The sequence below is a fragment of the Thamnophis sirtalis genome, unplaced genomic scaffold (assembly GCF_051295495.1).
Source record: "Thamnophis sirtalis isolate CommonGarterSnake01/CBP01778 unplaced genomic scaffold, rThaSir2_p1.2 scaffold_4, whole genome shotgun sequence".
Classification (NCBI taxonomy): Eukaryota; Metazoa; Chordata; class Lepidosauria; order Squamata; family Natricidae; genus Thamnophis; species Thamnophis sirtalis.
In genome coordinates this window covers 129213655-129228821 of record NW_028261384.1, presented here as the reverse complement: position 1 = coordinate 129228821, position 15167 = coordinate 129213655, and the positions used below count along the sequence as shown (strand labels likewise).

At 38.1% G+C, this 15167-nt stretch overlaps 1 protein-coding gene across 1 annotated transcript; it reads right to left on the bottom strand.

Annotated features, from left to right (window-relative positions):
* Positions 1–5439: 5439 nt before the first annotated feature.
* Positions 5440–14435, bottom strand: LOC148046545 (vomeronasal type-2 receptor 26-like). The gene is made up of 4 exons (XM_087712185.1): positions 13764–14435; positions 11688–11912; positions 6924–7050; positions 5440–6350 (listed from the first exon to the last, which is right to left on the bottom strand). Exons 1-4 carry the CDS (start codon positions 14433–14435, stop codon positions 5440–5442), a joined length of 1935 nt encoding a protein of 644 aa, XP_087568311.1.
* Between the last annotated feature and the right edge of the window lie 732 nt (positions 14436–15167).

Here is a 15167-nt window from a genome sequence, read left to right as displayed (position 1 = left end):
CCAAAGAAAACCTTGTTTATCTTACTTGATGAAATCAGATACTACAGAATAAGGATTTTCTTCAAAGTTTTAGGAAAATATATAAATCTCACTCTAGTCAGTGGAGTCTCTTCTCAACATTACATGAAGCCTAAGACATGTGCTCCATTCTCACTGTTTAATGCAATCTTTTTGCATGACATAACAACTATATAAAATAGGAGATGATTAACATGTGTGATCACCACCAATAGCCTATATGAATTGATGTCTTTATGAAAATCTCCATTTTTGATATCATTAACATAATGACTGTGGAAAGGAAAACTAAAGAGTTTCTTAGACAGACAGAATTGCAAATAATTCAGAATTCATATCAGTGTTCATTAGGCTCGCTCATTAAGGATATCATGTGGTTCTAAATCAATGGAAAATATGGTCTACCTTACTTGGTAAAATCAAATACTTCAGTAGAAGGATCTTCTTTAAAGTTTAATAGGTTGGAAAACACATAAATCTGAGAAAGGATGCCACCAATGGTAAAGTCACCAGGATAATAATATTTGTGAAGAATAGAAAGAGGGTGGCTCATGAGACATTTCACAGAAGACCTGTTCTGAACAATTTGAAATGTCAATGTTACTACAACCAATGCCACAATCACCATCATCTTGCATTTACATCATCCACCTAGATTCCAAAACATGTATATTTACTTTGATATTTAAATCAGGCACACTGATTTCAGTTAACTTATTCCTGGAGTTTTATCTGGACAATTGTGTTAGTAGACAGAGGAAATTATGCTGTCTAGGTATCTATTAACCTTGTAATTTATCTGTGATATTTTTAAGGTGTAGAAGTAATCATGGTTGATTTGATAATTACAGGGGAAATAATCACATATGAAAAACAATTTCTTTTCAATGTCACTGGTGAAAACATTGTCCATTAAACTTATGCAGGAAAATATCTATCCAGAGGATAGCACTAGGAGAATAAACATATGAGCTAGTTTTCACTGAATGCATCATGACCGGGGGGGTGGGGGGGTGGATCACATTGAGGCTGGCAATGAACATAACTCCATAAAAATCAGGAGACCAAATAAAGCATTGACTAGTTATGGTTTCTATACTGCCCAAATACAATACACCAGAGCAATTTACAGTTATGGTAATCTCAAAAATATCCCTGAGTCCTAAATCAAATCTAAAATTTTTGACTAGAAGGCTAAATACAAAAAGCCCATTAGGAACATTTCAAAGTTCTAAAATGCCCATATCCATAATGAACATTCCCCAAATATAATAATTTTTATGATAGTATATTTTTTATTCATTTCAATATGAGCTATTCTATTACATGTTGGGATGTGGAAATAAGAAACAAGCTGCACAGTACAGTAGCAAAAACAGTGGAATGGCAAAAATATATGATTTTTCCTACAATTTCCTTATTGCAGAACCTAATTCATATAATTATCAAATTTAGAAGAACAGTGATAGTTTCTGTCAAGAGGATGATGTGCAAAAGTCATTTGTCAAAGTGGCATGCCATCTTCTGCTATTGAGGTCAAGAGTACTTTGTGGTGCCTTAGGATGAAGGCATTTTTGATGGTTGATACAGAGAACACTTTTTTGGAAGTATATTATTCTGACTCACTGTATCTCTGGTGGTCCCATTTATACATTCTCTATTTAGCTTTAAAGTGCTTTATTTTGCTTAAATTCAGTATTCTAGCTATTACCTCTCTCTTTTTTAAAATGATATTTTAATGTGTGGGCAAACTACTCCCTACCAAATTTTCTTACAGTGGGAGGGAGGGAGGGAGGGAGGGAGGGGAGAGGGGGGAGGGAGGGAGGGAGGGAGGGAAGGAGGGAAGGAAGGAAGGAAGGAAGGAAGGAAGGAAGGAAGAAAGGAAGGAAGGAAGGAAAATTATTTTATTTGGGGATATTAGTAATTTAACTTTTAAAAAAGCAATTGATTCAGAACTGATGCTTAGATTCCTTAGGAATTTGGAAAGCAACTTTGAACAATGGTTTCATTGTTTGGATTTTTATTTTACTTTATTCTCCCAAATATAAACTAAAATATGAAATGAGAGCAAGTTATATGAAGATTACATTAGGACCAAATAATAGGAAAAAAGTTTTCCTGTTGCAATTGGCTGTGATGTGCCAAATAGGTACCAAAAAAGAGATAGTATTTGTGTGTATGCTAAATTTTCCTTGAAAATACACCTGAATAAAACTGAGCCAGGACAACAGTGATTATTTCAAAGGATGAAAATTAACTGTTATACATGGCCAGTGCATCTATGGGAAAATGAAAAATTAACCAAATGAAACATAATTTCAGTTTCTTGAATTAATTCTATCATTCATTCAGTTCTATGATGGGACTGAGAACAAAGGTGAGACATATTGCTTTTGTTTGTTTCTCAAAGGAACAATGTGATCATTCTGTTGATTGATCTGATTACTCAAAACACAAAATCATTCCACTGTTTAGAGGAACAGGAGAACTGAAACAAATAGAAAATAGTTCAGTTCTGTCAATAAAGTAACAATTCCACTTGGTCAATTTGAGTCCTGGCACAATCATAGATTTAGCTGAATCAGTTGTTCTCCATCTCTTATCCAGTGGGTTTGTTCAATGTGGCCAAGACATCTTAGGGCAGGGGTATTAAACTTGATTTCATTGAGGGCCACATCAGGGTTGTGTTTGACCTCAGGGGGCTGGGGTGGGCATGGCCAGGGGGCATGTCAGTATGACATCACTTGTGTCGAGGGCACCTGTGGTGGCCCAAGCTCTCTGCCTGTGAAAACAGGCTCCCGAGTTCTGTTTTCAGCTGTGACCTCTTCCTACAACCCTCTGCCACTGAAAATGGAGCTCAGGAGGGCTGTGTGTGGCCCTCTCAGGCTGTGTTTTCACTGGCAGAAGCACCCCAAGCATCGCTGTGTCCAGGGTGGCCCCGTAGGCTAGATCCAAGGACCCAACAGGCCAGATCTGGTCCCTGGCCATTGACTTTGATACCCTTGTCTTAGGGGAAGGAGATGACCAAATAAATCAAGTTTTCTGTGAGTTCCTTCATATATATAATTGTTTCCATGTATTCTACTACAGATAAGGGATACAGTGGTTCACTGGCTAAGATGCTGAGCTTGTCAATCAGAAATGACAAGTCGGCAGTTTGGTTGGCAGTTTGGTGGTTCTAATCCCTAGCACTGCATAATGGAGTGAGCTTCCATTACTTGCCCCAACTTCTGACAACCTAGCAGTTCAAAACCATGTAAAAATGCAAGTAGAAAAATAGGAACCAACTTTGGTGGGAAGGTAACAGCGTTCCATGTGCCTTTGGCATTTAGCCATGTCGGCCACATGACCACGGAGACGTCTTCGGACAGCTCTGGCTCTTCAGCTTAGAATTGGAAATGAGTCGGGAATGACTAGCATATATGTGTGAGGGGAATCTTTACCACGTATGTACGTATGTACATATGTGTATACATACATACATACATACATACATACATACATACATACATACATACATACATACATACATATATATATATATATATATATATATATATATATATATATATATATATATCAGCACAAATACAACAAATGTAACAAAAAGGCAACAGTAAAAATATTGGGTTTCTGTCTGGATGGTCTCTTGTGACGAGCCGAAGGACAGAGAATGGAAGTAGTGATCTTCCTCCCATATTTCGGCATACCGGGGGTTGTAACTCTAAATGGATACCTTTCACCCTGGCTTGGCTGATAAGGAGTTGAACTCTGTGGCTTAGTGGTTAACACATCTGCCTAAGATGCAATACAGCACAGGTTTGATTCCCAGTAAGTTTATGGCTAGCTGATGAGAGCTAAATAGCTTGAAATAGATCTATAGATCTATCTCCCTTTATTTATTTATCAGCACAAATACAACATATACATACATGCATACATACATACATACATACATACATACATACATACATACAAATATATTGTTGTATTTGTGCTGATAAATAAATAAATAAATAATATAATATAATATATCTAATCTAATATGTGTGTGTATGTGTATGTGTATGTGTATGTGTATGTGTATGTGTATGTGTATGTGTATGTGTATGTGTATGTGTATGTGTATATATATATATATATATATATATATATATATATATATGTGTGTGTGTGTGTGTGTGTGTGTGTGTGTGTGTGTGTGTGTGTGTGTACAATGACAATAAAGTTTATAAAGCTTGATCTAATAATAAAGCTTTGCTTATTGGACTTTGTTTATTGGTGTGTGTATTGTTTCTGGATCCAAAAGAATCAACTGCCTGTGCCTAAACCCTGCCTTTGATAATTGACAAAACAAGGGAGCTAAGACAAGTACTAAGACATCAAACATCAGAATTCTTGAGACCAACTCTTTTAGAAAAATTGAAATTAATCTGGGTTTTAGAAAGAAAATAAAAAGAAAGAAGAAATATTATACAGCAGAAGTGTCAAACTCACATCATGGACTTCCCCCCGCCTTCACTAAACTTGGCCAGCACATGATGCATCCAGCCCATGGGCCTGGAATTTGACAGCCCTGCTATAGAACAATTTCCTCAATTTACATTCCAGCTGCTATGATGATGCACTGACGCACTGATGTAATAATGGGAATGAATCAGCAAGGTTTTTGGCTGCTATCCCTCTAAGAGCCCATATAATAAGAGGCCCTGTTAGGCCATCTCTCTCTCACCGTGTGTTTTTCCCTGCTGTAATTGCTGATTGTTTGACCTCCGCCTATAGTACTTGCATGTATAGTATATATTCTTTTGTAGATAAAACCACTATTTGTTACAAACATGCATTTGCTGTTATTGCTCCTGGGTTGTCTCACATACTAAAGAAGTGCACACTCTGACATACATTATTGGAGACATCTTGATGCACCTCTCTGTTCCATTTCATTTTGTTCCATTTCATTCTTCCTTTCTTTTTTCTATTTTAAAAGTACAATCTGTCTCCTATCCTTTTATGGCTTGAAAGATTTGCATGTGGGATCAAAATGTAGGCATAGATTTTATTTTGAATTTTTGGGCTTATGTTCAGCACTCCAATACTCGTAGTTTCTGAAGTTATTACTTTTGGTATAAAACATAATTGATACTACTGCATATTCAACATTTTGATTGGAATGTTTTTTTATATATACTGTATATAAAAAGCAATAAAATATCTGAAAAGCTTTCTAAAGTTTATATTCAATTGAACACAATTAAAGTAATTGTACAAGAATTACCATAGATTTTTTTCATATAATTCATCAGGAAATAATTCTGGAGAATTCCTAAGAGATTATCTCTTGAAAAGTGATATTAGATTATGCCATTGAGTATTTCGACTTTTCCAAAGGTAACATAAACTATTGTTTCTCTTTATGCTATTTTATGCAATTCTGTTATTTTGCCTTCTTAGCTGATCTTTGTTGTTCATATCAGGCCTTAAAACTATAATATAACATTTGGGGAAAAATATGCAAACCAATAATCCAGCACTAGAGGCTATAATGGAGAAGATCTCCACAGCAACCATATATTTTCCTTTTGTGCTCAGATATGTTGGAACAAAGGACAACCACACGCTGCAGAAGACCAACATGCTGAAGGTTATAAATTTGGTTTCATTGAAGGCATCGGGCAATTTCCTTGCTTGGAAAGCCACCGTGAAACTAACAGAAGCGAGGAAGCCCAAAAATCCCAAGACACAGTAGAAAAATGAGTTGGATCCCTCATTGCACACCAAAACTATTTCTTGTGCCATTAAATTCATGTCAGCCTCTGGGAATGGGGGAGAGCTTGTCAGCCATGTAGCACAAATACTTTCTTGAATAAATGAGCAGCCAAACACCATGATCATGGCTAACTTTTTCCCCACCCATTTGTTCATCATAGACCCTGGTTTGGTGGCTATGAAAGCTAGAACCACAATGAAGGTTTTGGCCAAAATACAAGAAATGGCCACCGAGAAGATGATGCCACAGGCAGTTTGGCGAAAAATACATGTCACTTTGTTGGGTTGCCCAATGAATAGAAAAATGCAAAGAAATGATAACAGAAGAACCATAAGGAGAGCATATGTGAGATCCCTGTTGTTGGCTTTAACAATGGGAGTGTCCTGATGCTTAATAAAGATCCAGAAGACCCCAAGTGTAACCAAAGAAAAGAAAAGAGCTGAACTGGTGAAAATGGTCCCCAATGTTTCTTCATACTTCAAGAATGTTATAACTTTGGGGAGACATATATTTTGCTTGTTGCTGGGGTACTGATCTTCTGCACACGGGAAACAGTCATCCAAATCTAGAAAATATAAGATTACTTTATGACTTACACAATTCAATAATACAATATTCAGAAAAAGTTTTTAATATCTGAAGATCAAATGCATTGGTATAGTTGCCATAACTTCAGCATTGCAAAATTATTTGTTCAGGGATGTACTACTTATCAAAATCTAGGCAATTTATTTGTTTTGCATCCATGTTCCATTGGATTAATTTCCTACGTTGTCTTCTTTATCATCTGCACAATTTTCTAAATGTTTTTCAGGCACATATTTTACTCACAGATTGACTTAAATCAGGGGTGGGTTCCGGCAAGCACTATTGCTGGTTCTCTCATGTGTGCGCTGTGTATGTGTGCTTGATGTGCAATGCACATGCATGCACAGTGCAATAAACATTGTTCTGTACATGTGCAGAAGTAAAAAACAAAATGGTAGTGCCTACGGTGGCTCCCAGAGAACCAGTTTAGGGGCATGGCAGGCCTCTAGCAATCCAGGCTGCCATACTACTACTGTTTCAGTCGAACCAGTAGGAACCCACCACTGATTTACATGTATTTTAAGTGGAAAAAAATGAAGTTTTGTCTTACCCTCCTGATTGGAGATTTTGCCTTGTGGACATTTATGACAATTATAGCAGCAAAATGGCTTCCCTTCTATCTTGCTCTTGCTGTAACCTAAATGGCACTTCTTATTACACAGAGAAAGTGGTTGGACCTGCTCATCAAAGAAAGAATTGGATGAATATAAATGATATCTAGCCAAATTTGTTCATATATAATAGAGTCGTGATAAGATTGAACAATGAAGATAGAGAAGAAGATGAGGAGTTAGGCAATTTTTGTTTATACACGTTTGAACAATAAATTGGATAAATGTGATAGAGATCACTAATACTATTATTGTACTATAGACTCCTTTCACTCGGGCTTCAGGCCTGGCTACAGCACGGAAACTGCTTTGGTCGCGCTGATCGATGATCTCTGGCGGGCCAGGGATAGGGCTCACTCCTCTATCCTTGTGCTCCTTGACCTCATAGTGGCCTTCGATACCATCGACCATGGTATCCTTCTGCGAGGGTTGCGAGAGGTGGGAGTGGGAGGCACCATTCTTCGGTGGTTCTCCTTCTACCTCTCAGACAGGTCGCAGTCGGTGTTGGTCAGAGGGCAGAGATCGACCCCAAGGCCCCTCAAGAATGGCGTGCCGCAGGGTTTGGTCCTGTCCCCCCTCCTATTTAACATCTACATGAAGCCGCTGGGTCAGATCATACGCCGGCACGGGATTAAATACCACCAATACGCAGACGACACACAGTTGTATCTGTCTGCCCCGTGCAAACGAGCGAAGCAGTAGACGTGATGTGCCAGTGCCTGGAGGCTGTTAGGGTCTGTATGGGAGCAAACAAATTGGCACTCAATCCAGACAAGACCGAGTGGCTTCTGATGTTCCCTCCCAAAGATTGGCCAATTATTCTATCTCTCAGGCTGGGGGGGTGAAATTATACGCCCCTCAGAGAGGGTTCGCAATTTGGGAGTCCTCCTGGATCCCCAGCTGACTTTAGAACACCATTTGTCAGCTGTGACCAGGGGGACCTTTGCCCAGGTTCACCTGGTGCACCAATTGCGACCCTACCTGGATCGGGAGGCCCTTCAGACAGTCACTCACGCCCTTGTGACCTCAAGACTGGATTATTGTAATGCGCTCTACATGGGGCTGCCCTTGAAGAGTGTTCGAAGACTTCAGTTAGTCCAGAACGCAGCCGCGCGAGTAATTGTGGATGCACCCAGGTACACCCACGTCACACCTATCCTCCGCGAGCTGCACTGGCTACCCATTAGTCTCCGAATCCGCTTCAAGGTGCTGGTCGCTACCTATGAAGCCCTACATGGCATCGGACTTGGGTGCCTGAGAGACCGCCTCCTGTTGATTACGTCCCATAGACCGATTAGATCTCACAGGTTAGGTATCCTCCGGATTCCATCCGCCAGCCAATGTTGGCTGGCGACCCCCCGGGGGAGAGCCTTCTCTGTTGCAGCTCCAGCCCTCTGGAATGATCTCCCCATCGAGATCCGGACCCTCCCGGCCTTCCGCAAAGCCATCAAGTCCTGCCTGCTCCAGCAGGCCGGGGGGCTTGTGAAACATCCAGCCCCACGGAAATTATGAATGTTGCAGTTTTTGTTTTAAAGTGTTGTCTTTGTCCAGTTTTCCCCTTCCCTTGTCTATTGTGAGCCGCCCGGAGTCCTTCGGGAGTGGGCAGCATACAAGACAAATAAATACAATATAATACAATACAATTGTGAATTGGATTAATTAATATGTATGATTAAATAATATAATGAGGATTATATAAATTTGATAAATGCAATACAGACTATTAACAATTAGCGTGAACTGGATCTATATGAATGATACTTAGTCAAATTTGTTTATATAAAACATAGATGAAGATAGAGATAAAAATAAGGAGTTAGGTATTTCTTGTTTATGCATGTTTGAACAATACAAAGTAAAGGTAAAGGTAAAGGTTTCCCTTGCACATATGTACTAGTCATTCCTGACTCTAGGGGGCATTGTTCATCTTTGTTTCAAAGCCGAAGGGCCAGCGCTGTCTGAAGACAGACATGACCATGTAGCCATATGACTCAATGCTGAAGGTGCACAGAATGCTGTTACCTTCCCACCAAAAGTGTTCCCTATTTTTCTACTTGCATTTTTACGTGCTTTCGAACTGCTAGGTTGTCAGAAGCTGGGACAAGTAATGGGAGCTCACTCCGTTATGTAGTGCTAGGGATTCTAACCACTGACCTTTCTGATTGACAAGCTCAACATCTTGAGCCATGGTGTTCCTGAATAATATGAGGATTACTTAAATTTTGTAAATGGGATAGAGATTACTAATACTATTATTATGAATTGGACTAATATGAATAATACCAGAACCAACTCTGTTCACATACAATACAGATGTATATTATTAAAAAATAAATAAAATATATATATTTTTTAAAAAATAAAAGAAAGAATAGAATGGTTTGCTTTGGAGAAGTTTGTATCTGGTACCAATATATTAGGAATTGTCTATCCAGTCTGTTTCCCTATCACCATTTATATTTTTCAATATTAGGTGATGGAGAAAGATGCTATTATCAAAAAGTGATTTCAATTACCTATTCAATAAACTCAGGCTTTTAATGCAAAATGATGTAATTATCATGAGGGAAAAAGTAGGATTTCATTTGTAACTGTAGTAAAAAATCTAATATCTGTCTCTCTCTCTCTCTCTCTCACACACACACACACACATATTTATATTTATATTTATTTATTTAAAGTCACAACCCCTGGTATGCCCAAATATGGGAGGAAGGTCACACTTCCATTCTCTGTCCTTCGGCTCGTCCCAAGAGACCATCCAGACAGAAACCCAATATTTTTTACTGTTGCCTTTTTGTTACATTTGTTATATTTGTGCTGATAAATAAATAAAGGGAGACTAGTATAGATCTATTTCAAGCTATTTAGCTCTCATCAGCTAGCCATATATTTACTTACTTACTTACTTACTTACTTACTTACTTACTTACATACATACATACATACATACATACATACATATTTCTATTTCTTTTTACATTTTTTTTACTTTTCACTTCACATTAGTCTTTTGCTCTTCTCTAACTATCTTTACATTATTTTATCTTTTATTTCTGAATATTTTAAAAAATATAGATTTTTTTAAAAAATAATTCTGATTTCCATCAATGACTTTGACAGGTTAGTGCTTTTTCTATTCAGTGCAAACTGGTTGAAGTTTTATTTTTTCCTTCCTTCTTTGGTATTTTCTGTGAAAAAATCCCTTTTTGGATAGTTAGTTCCAATATAGATTTGACAAACTTCTTTTAATAGGACAGAGCTTGGAAAAATGGAGCAATAGGTAGGAAAAAGAAGAAAAAAAACTAGAAATATTGATGAACATTTGCAGGGGTAAGATTAATGTTTTTGACTCAAATTATTAATATCCTTCCCCAAAGATTACTTCAGATGAAATCTGATTGGCCAAGGGTTCATTGACACATCTTTCCTTTTCCATGTTGATGTGGCTTTCTTCATTTGAAACATTTCCCCTTCATTTTGAGTTCTGAGTCAACAAAAAGATGTTGTTTCCTCATATCATTTATTAATTCTAGTATACCCCCATTGGATCTCTAATGCAGGGGTCACCAACTGGTGATCCCTGGGCACTGGTGGTCCATAAGAAAATTTTGGTGGTCCGTAGTGGCTCCCTCCCAGTGGAACATCATCTCTATAAAGATAAGATTGGCCCCTATTTTGACACTTTTTTTCAAGGCTCTGAAGACATCAGGAGTAGACTGCTATGGGTTCGCCCAGGTTCATGAGAACCTATAGCTAACATTATTTTATCATTTATTAATTCTACTATACCCCCATTGGATTGCTAATGCAGGAGTCACGAACTGGTGGTCCATGAGAAAATTTTGGCGGTCTGCAGAAAAAATATTTGCATTTTTTTATATTGCACTAAATCAGGGGTCCTCAAGCTACTTCCTCTGGCATGGATATGTGCAATGAATATTTGTGCTGCTGCAGAGAATCTTCCCCCTTTGGGGTCTTCTTGTGTGGGTCAGAGGGGGGGGCAGAAATTCTGACTTGGGGTCTGCTTTGGATTCCTGGTGCAGGGCTTTGTGCCAAGGCTGGAGGGAAGTGCCACTGGTGGTGAAAAGCCAGAGAACCTTGTTCTTCATGGCCTGGAACTGGCTGACCATCTCAGCCCACTGAGCCTCCAGGCACCAGTACCTGGACTTCCACTCCCACAGGTCTTACCTCTGCTTGGAAAGCCTATGCTTGTAGTCCTCAGTGAGATGCTTCTAATGAGCCTCCTTCTTGGTCAGATCCAATTTGAACTGAGCTGTTTTGCCAACTCTTTCTCATGGTGGCTACTTAGTTCCAACAACGGCTTCCTGTTGGGTCCTAAGGTGTCTGGGTGGGGAGGCAAGGTTTGGCTGGGAGGGGAGGGGTGTGTAGAGCTGGCGAGGCACCCCTCAATGTGAGTAATATCGTATTGGCCACACCCACCCAGTCTTATGACTATGTAGGCATGCCCACCCAGCTGGTCCATCATATTGGTACATCATATTGGTGGTCTGCGGAATTAAAAATTATGAATTTAGTGGTCCCTGGGGTCCAAAAGATTGGTGACCCCTGCTCTAATGGAAATGGTTAGCTAAGGCAATATTCAGGGACAGATGTAGGTGAATGTCAACCTGTCTTCCAAGATAGTTTTCAAAACAATGAAATGATGATTAAACACAGCCCAAAAGATGAATCAAGGATACCTGATTAAAGCTATGTGGCCATACAATAGCATGATCAATGGTTAGCATTTTCTCTTGGGAGCCAAAAGGGTCTGTCTTCCCAACTCTGATTCTCAGGAAAGACAGATTTGGAAAGGTGATCCAGTTCATAATATCAAATCCAGTTTCTAACTCTCCATTTTGGTTGAAAGAAATCTTTTCTCCTGCACAGTTGTTAAATGAGACACTTCTCACAAAATGGTTGAGCTAAATTGGAAAAGAAGAAAAGTTAAAAATGATTACTCAGAATGAAAAATTATTGGAAGAGTATCAATAGCAAACTTTACAAATGTTTTATATTGGACAGTTGATGATATTACATTGTCATTAATTGATACTTACTATTGCCCAATACGCCATTATCATGATTTATAATGCATCCAGAAAACAAGATATGAACCAGAACATTTAAATGAAATACAAAAAATAACGGGAAATAGACAATAAAATGTATAAATTCCAATCTATTTTCAAGAGGATATATCAAACAGAACAATTCTATGATGATGAAGTGATAGAAATTGCAAAAATGGTAGTTATTCTTATTATAAAAATAAGTTTTTCATATTAGTCTTTCAAGAGAAACTCAGTTCTGATTACTCAACAAAATGAACAGTTCTATTCAGTTGCTTCACAGCATATTATCTATTATTACTTTGTGATTCCTGCTTTCTCCATTTAAAAATAATCCCTAGAAAGTAAGGGCCTATTAACTGACCATAGTTTAAAAACAATAGTAAAAAAAAAATCAAGGTGTTATAAGAGTTTCCTTTTGCCTCATGAACCTGTGAGCAATCTCTCCCTTTTGTGTGACAGAATAGATGTTTCTATCCCCACATCTTGATTGAAATAACCAAGAAAAATTTTCCAAGGACAAAATCTGTGTGACAAGATTCATATCTGAAATGTTTTTACACAATCATTTTTTAAAATTTTGTTTGAAGTTGAAATCTTAGCCTGGATCATTTACATATGTTGTGTGAATTATATTTCCTCCTCCTTCTTCTTCTTCTTCTTCTTCTTCTTCTTCTTCTTCTTCTTCTTCTTCTTCTTCTTCTTCTTCTTCTTCTTCTTTTTCTTCTTCTTCTTCTTCTTCTTCTTCTTCTTCTTCTTCTTCTTCTTCTTCTTCTTCTCTTCCTTCCCTCTCCCTCCCCCATTTCTGTGAGAAAGAGATAATGTACTTACAAAAATAAACATAACCACTCTTCCCCCACAAATTTAGCTTTCGACCACTCTGTAACTTTGCTCTACTTAATTCTCCTTTTCTGATGATGGAATGAAAAAAATGGCACCATATGAACCCTTATGTGATTTAAGACTGATCTATGGGGTTCCTGGTCTGCTTCCAAATTCCATAATCCTTGAGTCTGAATTTCTCAGAGTAGATACCTGAGATAACGGCAGAAGAGAATTGGCTGATGATACCGCTCACTGTACTGAAAGGTGGAAAAAGCAATATATGATAATATATTGAAATAATATTTTAAAATTTTTATCGGATAAGAATAAAACGGAAGAAATAGGCACATAAGATTAAATTCTAAAAAAAGAAAATTATATTTAGCATAATGTCACAACATCGCACCCACCAACTATCACTATAGATATGACAAATCCACCATACTACAGAATAGAATAGAATAATAGTGTTGGAAGGGACCTTGAAGGTCTTCTAGTCTGACCCCCTCCTTAGGCAGGAAACCCTACACCACTTCAGACAAATGGATATCCAACATCTTCTTAAAAACATCAAGTGTTGGAGCATTCACAACTTCTCTGGAGGCAAGTTGTTCTATTGATTCATTGTTCTAACAGTCCGGAATTTATCCCCTTGTCCAAATCATTGATGAAGATGTTGAAGAGTACTGGGCCTAAAACAGAGCCTTGGGGTAATCCACTGCATAATTCCCTCCATGTAGATGCCGTTTCATTGAGGACTACACATTGAGTATGGTTTGTCAGCCAGTTACGAATCCATCTGGTGGTAATGCTGTCTAACCCACATTTTTCTACTTTATCTAGTAGTAGGTTATGGTCTACTGTAGGCTAGGACATTACCTTCCATAATGGCTGCTTCAGAAAGTTCAATTTAGTTTCATAGTCACCTGCTCTGTATTTTCTTACAGGTGAATGGAAGTCATGCAAAGCATGTGCCACCACATAGGCTGCATTATAGATGCTGTAGCTGTGGCCAGTCATCTGCATTTCAAACACAGATGTAGGAAGGGTCTCCAGTTTCTCCTGTCCATTACAGAGGACCTCATTTTCCTCTTCAATCATATTGATGTGGAAAGAACACTCAAATGCATTTTCCCAGAAGACCCTGAAAAAGCCACCTCCTTTTTCCAATATAGGGTTTTTGGACTGAAGAAATTTCTGAAATCCTAAAATCTTCTCAGAATGAATTGCAAAGGATAAAGCACCATGGAGGAAGACAATGTCAATATTTCTTATAAAGGGAACGGATGTGAAATCCATTTGGGATATCATAATCCAAACTTTATCTTTGTTCCATAGTGGCATGCTCTCATCTTTCAGCCTGTTAGAAAGTATTCGTAGAAGTATTATGTGATCCATTTCACCATGAAGAACCACAACATTAACAGTGCTTCTTATAACTTCATAATATACTTTACTTCCTTCTTCCAGCGAATCAACCAGACCATTGGAATAAGAACTTTTGGGAAATTTTTCAATAAAGGCAAAACAGATGCCTCTCTTGGCAAACATGGGAACTACATTTTGCACAAACCTCTGCCCATTCTCATTATTTACAGTATATGCACCAATCCACGTCCATTTGAAATGAAGCAATAATTTGACTATACCCATGTACTGATGTTCTGCACTTGGGAAAATCTGTTGGCAGAAAGCATTCTGATTCTTGACATCTGTTTCTGGAACAAACCCATATATGATCTAAAAATAATGAAGAAATGAGAAAAGATACATTTTCAGATAAAATGTTGATGATGATGGCCCTTCAACACTGCTGCTCCAAATTAGAAATTAAATTGATATTTCAAATTTTGAATCCAGTTGTATTTCATTTCTGTATTGAGGAAGGCTTCAGGAATTAAAAAGATGCAGAATTTCCCCATGATCCTATGAATGAACAGGCCTTGGAAATGGTATGAGAAGATATAAAAATAGCAATAAACACTTAAGACTTATACACCACTTCATAGTGCTTACAGCCCTCTCTAAGCAGTTTACAGAGTCAGCTTATTGCCACCAACAATCTGGGTCCTCATTTTATCCACCTCAGAAGGATGGAAGGTTGAGTCAACCTTGAGCTGGTGAGATCTGAACTGCCAAACTGCAGCTAGCAGTCAACTGAAGTAGCCTGCAGTACTGCACTCTAACCACTGTGACACATCGGCTCCTCCTTTAAAATGTATCATTTTAAAGCATATAAAAAGGGGATAACAGCTGCATTAGCAAAATTGATCTTTTGTACCA

Bases quoted from the DNA above. Each gene is read 5' to 3' on its own strand.
- LOC148046545 (XM_087712185.1), bottom strand. From the start codon at position 14,435: ATGTTTGCCAAGAGAGGCATCTGTTTTGCCTTTATTGAAAAATTTCCC. The intron at 11,913-13,763 runs GTAATGTCCTAG...TTTCCAATTTAG, and splicing joins TGAAGCAGCCATTATGGAAG to CTCAACCATTTTGTGAGAAG. The intron at 6,351-6,923 runs GTAAGACAAAAC...TATATTTTCTAG, and splicing joins CAAAATCTCCAATCAGGAGG to ATTTGGATGACTGTTTCCCG.